Source organism: Callorhinchus milii, unplaced genomic scaffold (assembly GCF_018977255.1).
Source record: "Callorhinchus milii isolate IMCB2004 unplaced genomic scaffold, IMCB_Cmil_1.0 Scaffold14, whole genome shotgun sequence".
Lineage (NCBI taxonomy): Eukaryota > Metazoa > Chordata > Chondrichthyes > Chimaeriformes > Callorhinchidae > Callorhinchus > Callorhinchus milii.
Window position 1 is genome coordinate 9,069,757 of NW_024704755.1, and position 16,352 is coordinate 9,086,108.

General features: G+C 42.3%; 1 protein-coding gene across 3 annotated transcripts in view; it reads right to left on the bottom strand.

Moving 5' to 3' along the window:
- znf423 (zinc finger protein 423) overlaps positions 1–9,590 on the bottom strand; it is a 128,338-nt gene extending 118,748 nt beyond the window's left edge. For all 3 annotated transcript variants that reach the window (XM_007889432.2, XM_007889430.2, XM_042340318.1), the window contains exon 1: positions 9,211–9,590. In XM_007889432.2, coding sequence (XP_007887623.1) covers positions 9,211–9,250 — 40 coding nt within the window. In that variant the 5' untranslated portion in view covers positions 9,251–9,590. The remainder of the gene's footprint in view (positions 1–9,210) is intronic.
- Between the last annotated feature and the right edge of the window lie 6,762 nt (positions 9,591–16,352).

Below are 16,352 nucleotides of genomic sequence, written 5' to 3' on the forward strand. Positions count from 1 at the left end.
CACAGCATGAAATTTGAGTGTTAGCCTAGGTTATCAAATCGAAGTCCTCAAATAGAGCTTGATCCCACTTCTTTTTGATCTATATCCAAGAGGGCTAACAGAGCCAAGCTGATATCTTAGAATAACCACTTGGGAAAAGTGCACCCACTAAACAAGTAACACTGAGGTCATCCTGATTTTTCAGTGTTTGACCACTATTCAGGTCAATATCCCATAGGATGACCCTATCTAGTCTGTGTCGTGATCAAACAGTCAAGGATAAATTTTCATGTGTTGTCTGTGTGGCTGAGAACACATAACAAAGGATTCTTAGAAAGGAATGAAGAGGACATTACTTGATAAATATGAATTTTGCAAAACTTTTGTTGCAGTGGAGCTTCAGTGGCCAGGTCCATTTTGTACTGAGTCACTTTCATTCAGCCTTGACCAAGCATAGAGTCAATGCCAAGGCAGACAATACAAAAGACTATCTGTGGAGGCAAATTGCCTGAGTACCAGTGAAAGCCTCAAGTCACTCTGGTCACAAGGCTGCAGCCAGCACCAAACAGTGATAACCCCAGCACTTTCGTACAGCCCCAAAACCATTGGGGTGGGGGTTGCTGAGGAGGGAGAAAACACTCAGTGTGTAGCAGAAATTGAGTAATGGAGGGGGAAAAGAAGCAGAAGGGAACAGATGAAAAGTAGAAATGCGAGGAAAAAGAATATTCTGAAGTTTTGAATAACAAATAGATATACAAGCATTATATTGGAATCACAAGTCCGTAACTTAATATTGCAGCCCAAGTTTAATTTATGTTCTGAAACAATTACATAGAATCACTGATTTACAAATTACATATTGCACTTGAAAGGGCACTTCTTTATTTCATGTTGTTGGTGACTGAAACCTTGCGTCTTTCCTGCTGAGTAACATGATCAATAAAATGGACAGGAGTTGCCACTCAATAGTCACTGTGAGAAGACAGTAAAAAAAACACTAAGCAGAAAAGGGACAAAATATGAAAGAAATAAGAAAAAAATAAGCAGGAAGGAAAAGAAAATGAACCTTCACAAAACCTGACCATAAAAGTGGATCAAGCCAGCTTTGAAAGTTATTCATTGTACTTAAAGACACAGATCTAAAATCTCAGTGTAACGTTAGTCCAATGCTTTATTTTCTGGCCTTAACAATACATATTAATAAAACAGTAATTTGTTTTAACCAGCACAGAAGCACTCTTAATGTAGCCCAGGGAATACATGTAACCCACCTCACTTTACCTGTGGTTCACGTTCATCCAAGCCTTCATTCATACCCTTCACTATTGTATGATGGTGAGGTCAAATTCAATGCCATTCCCCTTTTTAAGGTCTCACTAACAGGAAATACTCTTCGGTGGAGCACAAGTGATGAAGCTATCACAATATCCAGAGAATAAGTGAAAGAGGCATTAAATCTACAAGACCAATACTTTTCAGAGAGCTATTGATCCTATAGTTACTGTCCTCTGCTTATAAAGAAGGGCCTGCCTCTACTTGGCAACTAGCCAGTCGCATCATTGGAATCAGGAGCTCATCACGTGGGGAATCTTAAGAGACACAGACCCATATCCCTTTACCCCATTATGTAGTTAGTGAAAGTGGCCCTGAAATAAGACACGGTTTGTGAGAGTGGTGCTCAAATGCTTTACTGCTTTACAAAGGAACCAATTTCATATCTGACGATATGCAATAAACAAGAGTGACCCACTAAAAAGCAACTGAGGTTATTAACTCTGCAGCCAGGTTTCTTTTGCCATTGCATCAAATGGGCAAGTTGTGAGACTAAAGATTTTGGATGTTTTCAAAATTATCAAGTTAGTATGATGAAAATGGGTGTTGGTGCTTTGGCAAAGATAACAATTTTCCTAAGCACCAACACCCATTTTCATCATACTAACTTGCTAATTACCATGACTTGTAAAATAAAGATAACAAAATACATACTTTTTTAAAAAAATTCCAAATAGCAGTTTTTCCATTATCATATTTGACAAAAAATGCTTACTTTTAAGAGTAATACATCTGGTATTGAAAATATCAGTTTTTCGTGCTACATTCACATCAATACAAGTAACATCAACACAAGTAGAACAAGTGTCCTAGGATGGATTTTGGAAGTTCTGGTCTGAAAGGAAGATATTTATTTTGGAGTGCAGTCACGTGTATTATTTCATTGTCCAAACTATTGTTTTACTAACGATCGTTATGAAAGGTTTATAAAAACTTAAATTTTAAAGAATAATGCAAAATCCTCAATGGTATTTTAAAAGTTAAAGCCTTCCAAAACCCAGTTAGGAGTTGTATTTAAACCCAACGCCCATCCTGGAATAAGTATACCAGGATTGAAAATGCAATATTCAGTACTTGGATTCACAAATAGCAACTCCTACAGCTAGCCAGATGTGTATCATACCAATCCGTAGGATTTCAAATTTGAAGTAATCTACTTTTGGAACAGAGTTCCAGTGAATCAGTGTTATGCACTTCCAGTTACCAGCACGGATCACTATTTGCAAAAAGTACAGAATATCACATTTTCACCCCCACAGTCATACCTTCATTACAGCAAGGAGGGATGAGTGAACCAGCCTTGGTTTAGAATTGTCAGATCAGTTCAACACAAACTGACTTCAGTCCATCACAAACTTGAACCTGAATCCTAACTATAACAATTAGAAAGTAATATTGAAAGGAATAACTTGGCTAAGACAATATTTTTTGGCAAATTAGGTTTGGATTTCTATAAAACAGAATTCGGTCACTTTTCAGTAAATCCGAAATCAGGCGAGTTCTAGATTTTTAGCATGGTACCACACTCACCCCCAACGCCAAGCAAGCTAGACTAGCCATAAGCCTACACAGCAAGTTTACAAGCTCGCCTTACCTGCTTGTAGCATGGTTCAGGTCAGATTTAGCTACAGTATGCAGCCACCCCTGTGAAGACTGTTGGTTGTACCCTGAAACGACTACATGTGTGAACACAGTATTAGGAACCCATATTCAGGGTAGCTCTTCCACCACAATATGAACAAGTACAATATATGCACCATAAAATGAAACATTAGGATTGATCAAAATTACCAAAACGTTTATAGTACACAGCATATGAGATATAATAGGGAGTTACCATTTCACCAAATTTTAAGGTTGAATTTAGATTAATTCTGGAAATGTGGCATCCACTGAAACTGCATTCAATGATAATTACTGTGCAATTATTTTAATAACAGATGCTTGAACCATTTTTAAACTGCTAACTTCAGGTCACACATTTTACTTTAAAATACATCTTTAGAAGTAAAACAAATCTATGGTGGTAGATTTGCATTTCTATTGTATTTGATAATCTTCAAGAATAGACATCACTAAAGTTAACGTGAACTTGACTTTATCAAAACTGATTCGGTTGAACCAAAGATTATGCAGGTTTTATGTTCACAATAACCAAATTTATAAAACTAAATGATCTAGGCTATTGTGTTTATGCCCACGAAGGTCCTCTTCAATCCCATTCTGAGAAGAAAAAAGCATCTTCTTGCTCATGTCTTCAACATTTTTCTCCAGACAGGAATAATGTGTATCAACTTTCACCATCTATTATCATGGCCAGATTTACAGTCTACAAAATAATTTAGAATCTTCAAATTCTTTCCAGACTGCACCATCCCAGTTCTTTAGGATTATTATATCCATATTCCCTGCTATTTCTCATCCTTACATGTGGTAGAAGCTTTATACAATTGATAGCTTGTGATGAGGTCAAACCACAAGAGCAAAACTAACTTCTGCAATCAGGATGCCCGAAAAGTTACAGCCAGCAACAAGCATCTTTAATTCATTTTCTTTATCTGTCCTGCCTGAGTCCATATTTTGCTTGACAACTACTTTTTTTCCATCACTACCAATTGGCAGCACCACCATGAAAGACAAATTTAAAATGTTGTTAAGAGACGAGATGTTTTTCTTTACAGAAAAACAAATGGGGCACATTTACCAGAATATTCATTATTCATTATTCTATACACCCTGTAATACACAGGATTCTGAAATTTCACTAAAGTTCAGAGAGGAGATAATGCAACAAATCCAATATGGATGTTTTGCCAGGATCAACAGTACTTTACAACATTTAAATTAGATGAAAGTTTTGTACCATGTACAAAAGTATTTTTATACCCCCAGCTCATTTGAATCAACTTTCCCCTCAGTGCCACGAAGTATAGACTATGCACAGTGAAATCAATAGGACGTTTTGGTAATGGAAACTGTTTTCCCTCAGGAAGCCATTCTCAGTTGCATTGTGCCATTGAGACTGGCCTCCGGAGGGAAATATTTTCCATTTCAAATTTACCTGCAAGATAATGTTTTTTCCATTTTCCTTCAATTAATCCAAAATCTCTGAACTCTTGAGAAATAAATCTAAAATTCTTAATTAGTAGGAAACTGTAAAAGATTGGAGTGTCGAATACTGAAGATTCTCATTCGTTTCCCCAGCTTTTTCAACTACCTTTACCACTTATTTGCCCTAAAGTCTGTATTGAGTTCAAATCTCCAGTCATGGTGTTGAAACTCCAATTATCTAGTCAGACCGTACTTAGAAATGCCATGTGCAAATCTGGTGGACACGACATAAACTTTCACTTTGGAGTCCTGTAGCTCAGTGGTTAGAGCACTCGCTTTGCAAGCGAGAGACCTGAGTTCAATTCCAGGCAGGGCGGAACCTTGGGCAAGTTTCCTTACTCCACACAGAGCCTAATAATAATCCCTCCAAAAAAAAAACAATAATAAATTGGTCATTTTCATTCTACGACTGTTTGTGGGACATTGCTGTGCGCAATTGGCTGCCGCGTTCGCCCACAAATATACAGTCAATTCACTTTACAGTATATTCTGTGAAGCGCTTTGGGACATCCTCCCGACGTGAAAAGCGCTATATCAAATGCAAGGATTATTATTACTTGACATGCCTTTTAAAATATCACCCATAGTTCTCCCTTTGAGAAATAATTCTGTTAAAAGATCTCATCTGTGGGAGGTCAACAACCCATACTTGTAATATGGGATAACTCTTCACACTTTGAGTTACAGTGGAGAATATTACAGCCTAACGGAATACCTGGCCCATTAAAGAGGAACAACATTTCCTTGGGAGAACTATTTCAATCTAAGTAACCCTCCCCACAAAAGAAACTTAAAAAGAAAAAAATTCTACCAGATAGTAGCTTCTAATTAATCCTTGCATTTGATATAGCGCTTTTCACGTCGGGAGGACGTCCCAAAGCGCTCCACAGAACACACTGTAAAGTGAATTGACTGTATATTTGTGGGCGAACGCGGCAGCCAATTGCGCACAGCAATGTCCCACAAACAGTCGTAGATTGAAAATGACCAATTTTTATTATTGTTTTTGGCTTTGGAGGGATTATTATTAGGCTCTGTGTGGAGTAAGGAAACTTGCCCAAGGTTTCGCCCTGCCTGGAATTGAACTCAGGTCTCTCGCTTGCAAAGCGAGTGCTCTAACCACTGAGCTACAGAAGCTTCGATTCTGGTACCACATATAATTAAAACATTCAGCACCAGCAACTTTGATTAAAAGTACTTCCAAGAGTTTTGGTGATTCACACAACACAAGTATATCATGGTTACTAAAAATTGCAACAACGAAGAAAGATGATAGTCACAATTGTTTTAGTAGTGTAAATGTATGATCCATGTGGATGAGCAGCAGACACAATCACCTATGTCCAAGAGAACTTGAACAAGTTTTCATGAAACTTTCAGATGGGTATGTGGATTTGGAGGCTCTGTACATACCACTTCACCAAAACAGATTGCTGAATAAACATTCTTCTTCATTGACCAAGCTCATGGGCCTATGGCTGGCTGCACGGTTTTTTTTTGTATCAAGATTGTGAACGTTCTTAAAGGGGTTAAAAAAGTGTACAATGATCACACTCTGTTAACACTACCTGTACTCCTGTAGGAAAAAGTATATTTAAAAACCATAACTTCTTGCAGTGAGGAAGTTTCTTAATCTACTCATCCAGTATCAATGATGGTGAACATTCAGATGCCTCCCGTTGTGAAACTATTGCGTTTAGCAGGGCAGGCATTTTGGAGCCATCAATCTGCAATAATAAACGCACACATTCTACAATACCACAATCCCGACATCTTCTGTACCCCCCCTGATACACCATCAACTGAATGCTCCAGAACGACTTACTACAGGGACAAATTACATGATTGTGATTTAAACTGTTGTCTCCACAAACATTTGCACATCAGTGAACCATTGTACACAAGAACACGTCAAACCCTTAGTTCATATAAACATTGCAAATTAGATCCACATCAGACATTCTATATACACCATATACAATTGAGTTAGACATTAGTAAAATATTCTTTAGCAAATACTACCTAGGGGTGTACAAAACTATAAAAGCCCATTCTATATTATTTAAAAATATCTGAAGGGGTCCAAATATGACAAAAAAAACTTTCAAAGAAAACAGTAAGTTAGTAAACTTTAAATTCAATATAGTACATAAAATAGTAGTTTTGAATGATGAATGAGTTGTAACTTTAGAATGTTTAGATCTTTAGAAACAACTCAAAGCTTTGTTCAGGATTCCATCATACAAAACCCTTAATTAGTTTCATAAACATAATAGAGGAGTATTATTTCCCAGTAATACACTAATTAATTCTAGTGAACCAGTCCACTCAGGCTATGGCCCTTTCAAAACTGATAGAGGAGCAATTCTAAAGACGCATCGTGCTGGAAGGAGGGGAAGGGGAGACGCACAGTAAGCTTCATCTCCCTGGGATTCAACTGACGGATCCATAATAATCCAAAAGCACTGTTGATGATCAAACAATTTAACAATGTAACTTGGAAGTGGACATTTCCTGCATATGAAAACCCTTCTCTCCAGCTAAGAGAGCAATCCTAGCTGGACAAATAACAGTACTGTATATTTTTAATTTGTTTTAAGTTACAAGTTGCCTACAGCAACTGAAAAAGTACCCGATAAGCTTTATCAAAAAATGGAAATGGTAAAATAATAAAAAAAGTCTTGTGGTTTAGGCGATTGTAAACCACTCATGCTTTGATCTCAATCATATGTTTTATAAACTGAACCACTCAGTAAGATTTATGTAATCATTCCTACCCAATATTCTCAGTTTGCGTATATAAAACTTAACTGCATTTGTGGTAGTCAATTGGAGATCATCAACTGATAAATTACAGTGATTAAACCATAGTACTTAATCTCTGGTAAGAACATCATCACATATCATCTTCGTAGATCTGCCTGGACTATCCCTTCAGAGGGGCAAAGAGAGAGGAAAGGGCAAACAGTAGCAAAACTACTCATACCTAGAGGAAATAATGTGTGTGTATAAATATGTAAAAATATACATCCACACACACCACACACGCACTATATATACATACATATACAAAATAAATTCAAAATCCCAGAGTTAGAAAGTACTCAATCATCCATTTCACCACTGTAGCCCACCAGTTCCTCTTCACCAATGCTGTCACTCACCTGGACACCACACTGACCATTTTCCAGTTTTAAGGTGTCCCCCATCTTACCTACAGGCTACAACAAAACAGTAAAGGATTAGTAACAAGCGTATATGTGATTTCCTAGGTTACGTTGGTTGGGCTTTGTTGCTGAACTATTGTCAAAAAACTGGTTGGTATTTCCGTGCCCCTCCGGAAATTGCTCCTCTGCCAGCTCTTGATCTGCATCAGTGCAACATTTCTCAAGGGGACGTAGCTGGATTTGGGGAAAGATTTAACGAAGATGGAGAGGAAATTGAACATGACATACCTGGAATGGGGACAGGACAAAAATAACTCATTTGGGACTGGTGGTGGTGGTGGTGGGGGGGGGGGGGGGGGGGGGGGGGGGGGGGAGGGGGGCAGGGAGAGTGGCCAGAGAGTGAGAGAAAAAAAATCTCAGCTGGGTTAAGAAAAAAAGGGTCTCATCTGGGAACGGGGAACAAGTGAGACACACGTGGCATGTCTAGGAAAGACGGAAGAGAACAATTCCATGGTGGTGGTGGGGGGGGGGGGGGGGGAAGAGAGGAGACTCACCTGGGAGTGCGTGGTGTGTGTGTATGTGTGTGGGGGGGGGGGGGGGGGGAATGAAAGAGCAGAGGAAGACTCCCCTGGGAGAGTTTGGATTTTTTTTGTTTTGTGCCGGTGGGGGAGGAGGAGGGGGGAGTTCAGACAGGTGTCCGGCACACATGCGGAAGCCCATCACCGGGCTCGAGAGTACCCAAAGCAACCGAGGGGATCCGCTGCATCCCACCTACGCCTGGACATCCCGGATAAGATTGCCGGAATGGAATGCGCGCTCTCTCTCGCTCTCTCTCTCTCTCTCTTCCCGTCCCTGGAGAGAGGAACGCATCCCAGGGTTTGCCCAATTCCTGAAAGTATTAGGCGCATGGGTGGGCACGAGCCAAGGCTTAGGTGGGTGGGTGGGTGGGAGGGAGGGCGGGCGGGGCGGTGGGGGAGAGCCCAGAGTGCACGTTAGGCTAACGGCCGCACGTCTAACCGGCTGAGACCGGGTAGCCATTGACATCGCTGTCCGGCGGGCGGGCGTTCCCGCTGCCCTTCCCGCCGGGAACCCGCCGGGAACCCGCCCGGAGCCGTCAGGGCTTCGGCGGTTTCGCCGGAGCTGAGCGGGTTTTGCCCACGTGACCGGTTTGCAACCGTCAAATGAAATTGAATCGGGCCGCGTGCTGGGGCCGGAGGGGTGGGGTGGGGTGGGGGGCGGACAGGCAGCCAATCGGATCGCGGAGTTGGAGCACGTGGTCGGGGCGGGCGGGGCGGGGCGGCTCTTCCCGCCCCCCGCCTGCGCACTGTGAGCCGTGGAGGGAGGGAGGGAGCGGGAGGGAGGCTCAGCTGAGCCACACAGACTCCCTGTTGCTGGCTGACTGACACGCTGCGAGAGGAGCAGGAGGAGGGGAGCGGGAAGAGGAGAGGAGGAAGGTGGTGGGGGGGGGGAGGGGAGGAAGAAAGTCAATCCCTGAAACAACAACAACAACAACAAACCCTTTCCCCTCCCCCCCCTCAAAAAAAAATGTCCACCTCGCCCACACACCAAAAAAACGCCACCAAAAAAAATAATAATAATAATAATAATCTCCTGCTCTCACCTTTAACGGCCCGAGGCTTAGACTGTTTCCGTCTGGACATGTCCAGCTATTCACTCTTCCGAAAGAATGGCTTCTCTCTGAGGCCAGGTGCCGCTGTCCGGTCCGGTCCAGTGACTGACTGACGGCCTGGCGCTTTCGTCACATAAATCTGCTCTCCGTGGACGATTTCCTTCCTCTTCCTCCTCCTCTCCCTCTCACCTCCTCCTCCTCCTCCTCTTGCTCCTGCTGCCCCGTTGCAATGCGGCAACTTGAACCTCTCGGAGTGGACTGGACTGCGTGTGACGTCTCCCTCCCCCCCCACCACCACCACCACCCGCCGCCCGTACTTTTGTCCACTGGTGCTGGAAAGTAATGCCGGTCAGTCAGTCAGTCAGTCAATCCCCTCTGTGATCTCTCTTTTTTTTATTTCTTTTCGCTCTCGCTCTCCCTCTCTCTCCCTCTCTCTCCTCCTTTCCGTTCTTCTCCGGCACAACTTCTTTGCAACTGGTGGACGAACGCAAGTGACTCGTGGAGATTGTGTATGTGTGTGTATGTGTGTGTATATATATATCCAGCGAAAGAGAGAGAGAGACAGAGATATCTTTTTTGCACCGAGGATCCACTCGATAACGTGCTTCTATTGTTGTTTGCACCAAACACACATATATATATATATATATATATTTCTCGACACAACAGTCCTCTTTTCGTTGACCTCCACCTCCCGGAATCGGTAGCGAAAAAAAATTGTTCACAACAGCCGAAGACTCGTTCTCTCTCTCTCTCTCTCACTCTCTGTCTAACAACAATGTTTATATATATATATACACACAAAAAAAGTTAACAAAAAAAAAGCGTGAATCCGATCGTGACTACCTTATTTACTAACTAAACCCCTCGCGCAAAAAAAAACTTAGCAAACGGTGGTGGAAGGGGTGGGAGGGGAGGGGGGGGGGATCACCTGTTCAGCCAGAAATCTACTGAGAGTGCGAGGCGTCCCTGGTTTATCCTGCCCTGAAAGTGGCACGATCTCTCCCTTTTATCGCCACGCATAGAAATAACGTTGCGGTTGTTTGGCCCGGGCTTGCGTTCAGAGGAGCACAAGAGCGGCCGGCAGGCTGTCGCGGTGTGCGGGAGGAGGCACGCACTGTGCTGCTGGGGAGGAGGAGGAGGAGGAGGAAGTGGTCTCTGCCATTGCGGTCCGGCTTTCCCGATCAGCGGCACAGCCCGCTCTTCTTTGTGGTGGGAGCGGAGCTGGCTGCCGAGGCACTGCGTGAGCGCGCAGTGCAGACACATAATAAGCTGGGAAATTCAAGTAAGGCCCAAACCCATCAGGACCTCTCCACGGGGGAGCTTTCCCGCAGGGAGACGCGCCACACGTAATCACGGAGGAAATCGCTGTCCAAGTGCAGAGCGCGCGTGGTGAATAATGAAAAGTCTTGAGCGGCTCCGGTCGTGCCGAAAGCCCGGAGCCGCGGACAGACCGGATCGGACCGGACTCCCACCGCACCAACGCGAACGCCTTATCCGGAGCGTCTCCGGACTTCACATTTCTAAACGAAGTCCTTCCCAAATCCCCCCCCTGCGCCGACCCCCCCCATTCCCTTCCCCATTCCCTTCCCTTCCAAAACTACTAAATCGCGTATTGTTAACTCGCATTTTTTTAATATATGTGTATATATATATATATATATAACGCGGTCCGAAAACTACTAAATCGAGTTGATCACTAACCACCGTTTTTTTTTAAAAAAAAGAAACAAATGTGTTTGTTTGTTTTTCTTTCTCTCTCTCTCTACCCCTCTGCTTTACCCGGAAAATGGAGTTAACTGCGTAAAACTAATCCGGAGCCCCGTCAGAGAGGAGAGGGGGAAATAGTTTGAAATCGCCGAAGCGAACGCGGTAAACGTGCGGCGACGAACAAGTCATCCGCAAACTCCAGTTCGATTTGAGAACAGTCTTTTCCTAATGATTGCGGCGGTATTCACACACACACACACACACAAAAAAATATGTCGAAAAGGAAAGAGGAAAGAAATCGTGGACGTTCGTCCGAGCGCTGAGGCTGGTAATGGGCAGTGCACGGCGTCAGCCCTCCTGTCCATTTAAACTAAATCGCTTCACATGAACCTCAAACCGCTTTAATGTTGCCATTACTGCACATCTCCTTTGGTTCGCAGAAGCAATCTCTCACTCGCGGTTTTTTTTTAATAACCTAATTCCTGCCGAACAATGGAAATTCTTTAGCTTCCAGCGCGCAACTCCCTGCGGGGCACAGCGAATTTCAAAACTATCCATAATGATACAGTGGAATTAAAAGGGTATTAGTGTTAGTAATTCGTTTACATCTAATTATAAACTGATGGAATTACGCCTATGCGGCTAACAAATATAATCGGTTTGAATTTATTTATTTGTCACGCGTGTGTGCTGAGACCACCTCTGCGGGGTTTTAAGCACAATCTACAGCACAGTCACACACAAAAAAACATATAGGCGACGAAAAGGACGGGTTAACAACATAATCTCTGAATGGTTTGAGCACACAGCCAGTTTGTATTTTTTGGTGGGGAAGGGGGGTATGTGAACGACTGAATTCTGCCCATTTCTGGCTGATGTTTGTGTATTTGGCGTGAATCGCATGGATGACTTTGAACTCAGGTCCGGAGTGGAGTGACACCCCACCCCCCCCAAAAAAAAAACCCCCACCACATTGCGACTTGTAAAATAGTTTCCACTTGTACTTTGGAGGTCACGAAATCGCAGTTGTTGTTGTTTTTTCCCCGTTCCCGACACAGAAACATTTACGGATGAACGAACGTGCAGATCCGAAACCAGTCCTCGTGTGCTGTGCTGTGCTGTGCGATGCTGATGCTGATGCTGGGCGAGGGGTGGGGGGGGGGGGGCAATGCTGCCTGAGAGGTGCTCAGGTGGCGTGCGCCCCCTGCTGGTGAAAGTTCAAACCGCTGCGCTTGTCTTGCTCAGGGTGGAGAGAGAGAGCACTGGCGTTTCGACAACAATACTGTCACCTTTAAGGTTACTCACCTGAAAGTGGACCCAGCTGACCAAGGGGGAATTGTTTGGGATTACTTGTCGGTTTTTCTTTTCGCCGCAGAACGTTAATATAATTCGAAAAAAACCTCAACGGTGCGTGGCTCGTTTGCTTGAGGTAGACTTGGCGTGGTGGTGCGCCGAGAAGTGAATTCCACCCGTTCGCGCCACCCACACGCGCCTGGAAATTTCCCTTCGTCTGGAACGTGCGAGCACTCTACCCCAGAGAGACGCACCTCGCTTGCCTAATTTTGGGAAGTATTAGAGGCAATAGCCAAGGCTTAGGGACTTAAGGGTGCACATTGGGCAACTGCAATGTTACAAGTTGAAGCATGCAAGCTTGCCATTGGAAATACTCTGACAAGCTACCCACCACTTGTTCAACGAGAACACCCTGTCCATTACTGCTTTGGCCTGCAAGGTTAACAGGAGCCTATCGAATTGCCCCAGCGTCTCGTCTGCTCCTCCAAATCCTGTTGACGAGTCAAGCGGACTAATCTGTCATCAACAGTCCTTGGGGTCCTGCAGATGTGCCTGGTTCAGGAACTGGACCACCAAGACCGCTACGGAGGGTTGACTTGCTTCCGATATTCCATTGTCAGATATGTTACCTTAGATTCGGTTCAACCCTCGGGCGATTATTTCATTTTATTTCCTGTAGTGCCTTAATAATATTGCTTTAAATACAGTGCTTCAAAAAGCTTGTCTAGACCAACAGAACATTCTATTCAATACCATGTATAAAATCTTATCAGTGCCCCAAATTCAAATGAAAATGTATTGATTTTTTCCAAAGAACAATAGGGGTAATATCTCAACTGATAGTATTGTACTCATTTATTTCCTACTAGCTGTATCCGTTGCAGCTACGCTTGGAACCAAAGGATCCAATATACAGATTTCAGTGATACCACTCACAAACCATCCAACTTCCCACAAACACTGTGTGTTCACCTTAAGCAAAACTGCCATACATGTGCGAAGAGCTCGTTTCGGTCATAGCTCATCAACGATAGAACATCCTATCAAAGCTACGCTAACTGAAGGGATCACTGCGTGATCCGGCAAGTCCTTGAGTTATTGCAAGGCTTCCGTGTAGACGACATATGCAGGTTTTCCTCCTTCGGCCATGAAATACAGATTTTGAGATGAACCAACACGTGAGCAGCCAATTGGAAAAGTAGGGTGTATTGAAGAAAAGACCTGCAGTCTTTAAGCTCTGCCCCTGTATCTTGTTAATTGACATGGCAAAGAACATTCAACAGGGAAATGGAGCCTTTTGAACTCAAACGGGCAGTCACCTGGGAGTAGTGGGATGTGAGGAATGAATACATCTTCCCCTTTGAACTGACCAGTCAAGTTGCTTCTAAAACATGTGGCATCAACTGCTTTACCACCAACCTTGTCCTTTCAACATTCAAGTCCAGCCATGCTGTTCGAGTGGGCAATTCATTTTGCCGTGTTCTTGCATGCCTTTCTGCATCGAAATGCAGCCAAACTGTTCTGTGAACGGGCAACTCATTTTGCCATGTTCTTGCATGCCTTTCTGCATCAAAGTCCAACTGTGCTGTTCTTTGTTCTTCAGTTTCATTTAATCCACCTTTTCTCTTTCGTCTGGCATTTTTATTTGTTCTCAAAAGGCTTGATCTTCCCTTCTTAGGCATCTTTATCCATGAAGATTAAGACAATGTGCTGTTGGGAGGCCCCTTGTTAGGAGGACTCCTGCAGGGAGGACTCTTTGTTGTGAAGGCTCCTTTTGCGAGAACTCCTTGTTGGGAGTCCATACATGGGTGATGAGCTTGTTTAGGTCAAAGCTCATCAACGATAGGAGATCCCTGAAAAAAAATGCCCATGACCATCCCCCTCACAAGACCTTTCCGATGAGGTACAAATTATGTCTCTATGTCAATCAGTTATTGCATTATTGGTGGGCAGACAGATACACAGAAATACATTTCGTCTTTATTAGTATAGATGCTGTGTTTATGTTTCTTTATTGAAAATTCAAGTTTTACTCTTGAGCTGAATGTTATAAACTTAGTTGATTTTCAGTTTCTTTTCTAATAAACTGACATGTTTTTGTTTATCTAGTGAACTGTCAATATTTACTGAAGAAATGTTACATTTTAGTAGCTGTTTACATTTAGATTCATAAACCGGTGAAGAGATTGCTGAGACTTTGAACCATAGTACAGGTTTGTATCTGCACAATTGTATCTATTGTAAGTGTAAACACGAGTTGTTTAGTTTGTAATTGTAAATTTGTCTGTTTCAAAATACACAATCTGCCTAGCAGATCCCCTGAAGTAGTATTTTTTTTTCTCCCTCACATGCCGCATTTTTAGAGATTAAAAATGTGGTGCTAGAAGATTTAATGATGCGGTAACCTTTTTTGACTATTTTCTAATGTGCTGAGATGACTGAATAAGAAAGATTTTGTTTTGATTCTGGGTAGAATAAAATATTAAGGTTTATGAAATTCAGCATTTATCAGATTTAAGTTGTTTTATTTAAGCTGCATTGCTAGCCAAATGTGTCCTAATAAAATCTTTTTGTCTTCAGGAATTTGTTTCTTTATAGTGCTGTTTTTGGATATATTATCACTCAATTTTTTTAAATAAATCTTGCACTCATTGAGGGATTTTTTTTGTGAATAGAATAAATTTTGGACACCTAGAGCATTAAATCCTGCTGTTTAGTAGTCATCGACCTTACCAGTATGCATTTATTATGAAGAAATGCACATTGCCAAGGAAGTTTACTGACGAGCAGAAATGTTTGCCAGTGTCAGCACAAAAAAAACACACTACCTTGGTCAGATTTAACACTTTTACTTCAAACGCAAAGAAATTCATCAGCACTACACTCCTTGTGGTCACCATGCTTAGGAGAGCATACAAAGCACCAGACAAATACTTGTGGAAAAGGCTCATCCAAGTGCACTCTCCAAGTTAATCGATGAGGCAGTTGCTCACATGATGTAAATCTTCACTCAGCTGGGTCTTTGAGTGAACCTGGAGAAGTCGCAATTACAATCTTCCCAGGATATCATCTTTAGAGAGGCCAATTTCTAATTAATGTTAGATAAGGTTTTTCTGCCAGATTACATATTCTTGGGCATTCTAAGTCCATCTTATTTATGGAACAGTTCAGGCTAAAAATTATTCAATTCTTCAACTTTACTGTTCAATAAAAGTTACACTAAGTAATACGCTTAAAAAAAGTACTCGACATTAAAAGATTTCTTCCCCTCTAATTTTCTTTAGGTGCTAATTCTTGCAAGGATATGGTTCCATGAATGCTAGAAGCCCTTTGGGATCTCACCCAAGTTGCCATTCTTCATGTGTGAGCCTAGACAATGAGTGTTGGCAGGCTATTCGACTATAGGGAGGATCACAGCCTAGTGCAATGTTGTTCTCACTCAACGTCCACATACATACTTTCCAGCAGGGGTTACTGGATAGTGATTAGGAGTGGGATCCCTGGCTGAGTTTTCCCTTTCAAGTCCAGGGGAGGCAAGGCCAATTTTAGCACCCCTACTGATGCCCAGGCTGCGATCAGCTAACTCAGCACAGACCCAATAATAGAACCTGCATCCTTATAGTTTTGATGGCTCAGAGTGCCATTTGAGATACCTTTACTCACTATCAGAGCTCAAGGGGAATTCTTAATTGCAAAAAAATACAAACACACTTAGTATTAGAGAAAATTCTTAACTGTTAAGAATGATACCTATGAAAAGTTCAGAAGAGTTTTGCACTGCTAAAATGCAAACAAAACCCCACATAATTATGAGATGAAAGGATTTTCGGCATGCTGAGTAAAATACTGCATGAAGCGTATAATCAAACAATTATTAATAGCTATTTGCACTTGTCATTTGCATGACTATATTTTCAACTGACATTTACACTTGAACGTGTGATGTAAGGCTGAATGGTTATTTTTCTTAAGGATTTTTTAAGACTCCATACATTTGTCTGATACAGTTAATGATATAATCTTACCACTTTTTATGAATGAAATCTGGGGAAATTTAAGGCCAGTACATTGGGTTTTGAGTTTCAGAAAATTCTTAAGGAAATTAAAATTAAATTGCTGTGCAGGACTTA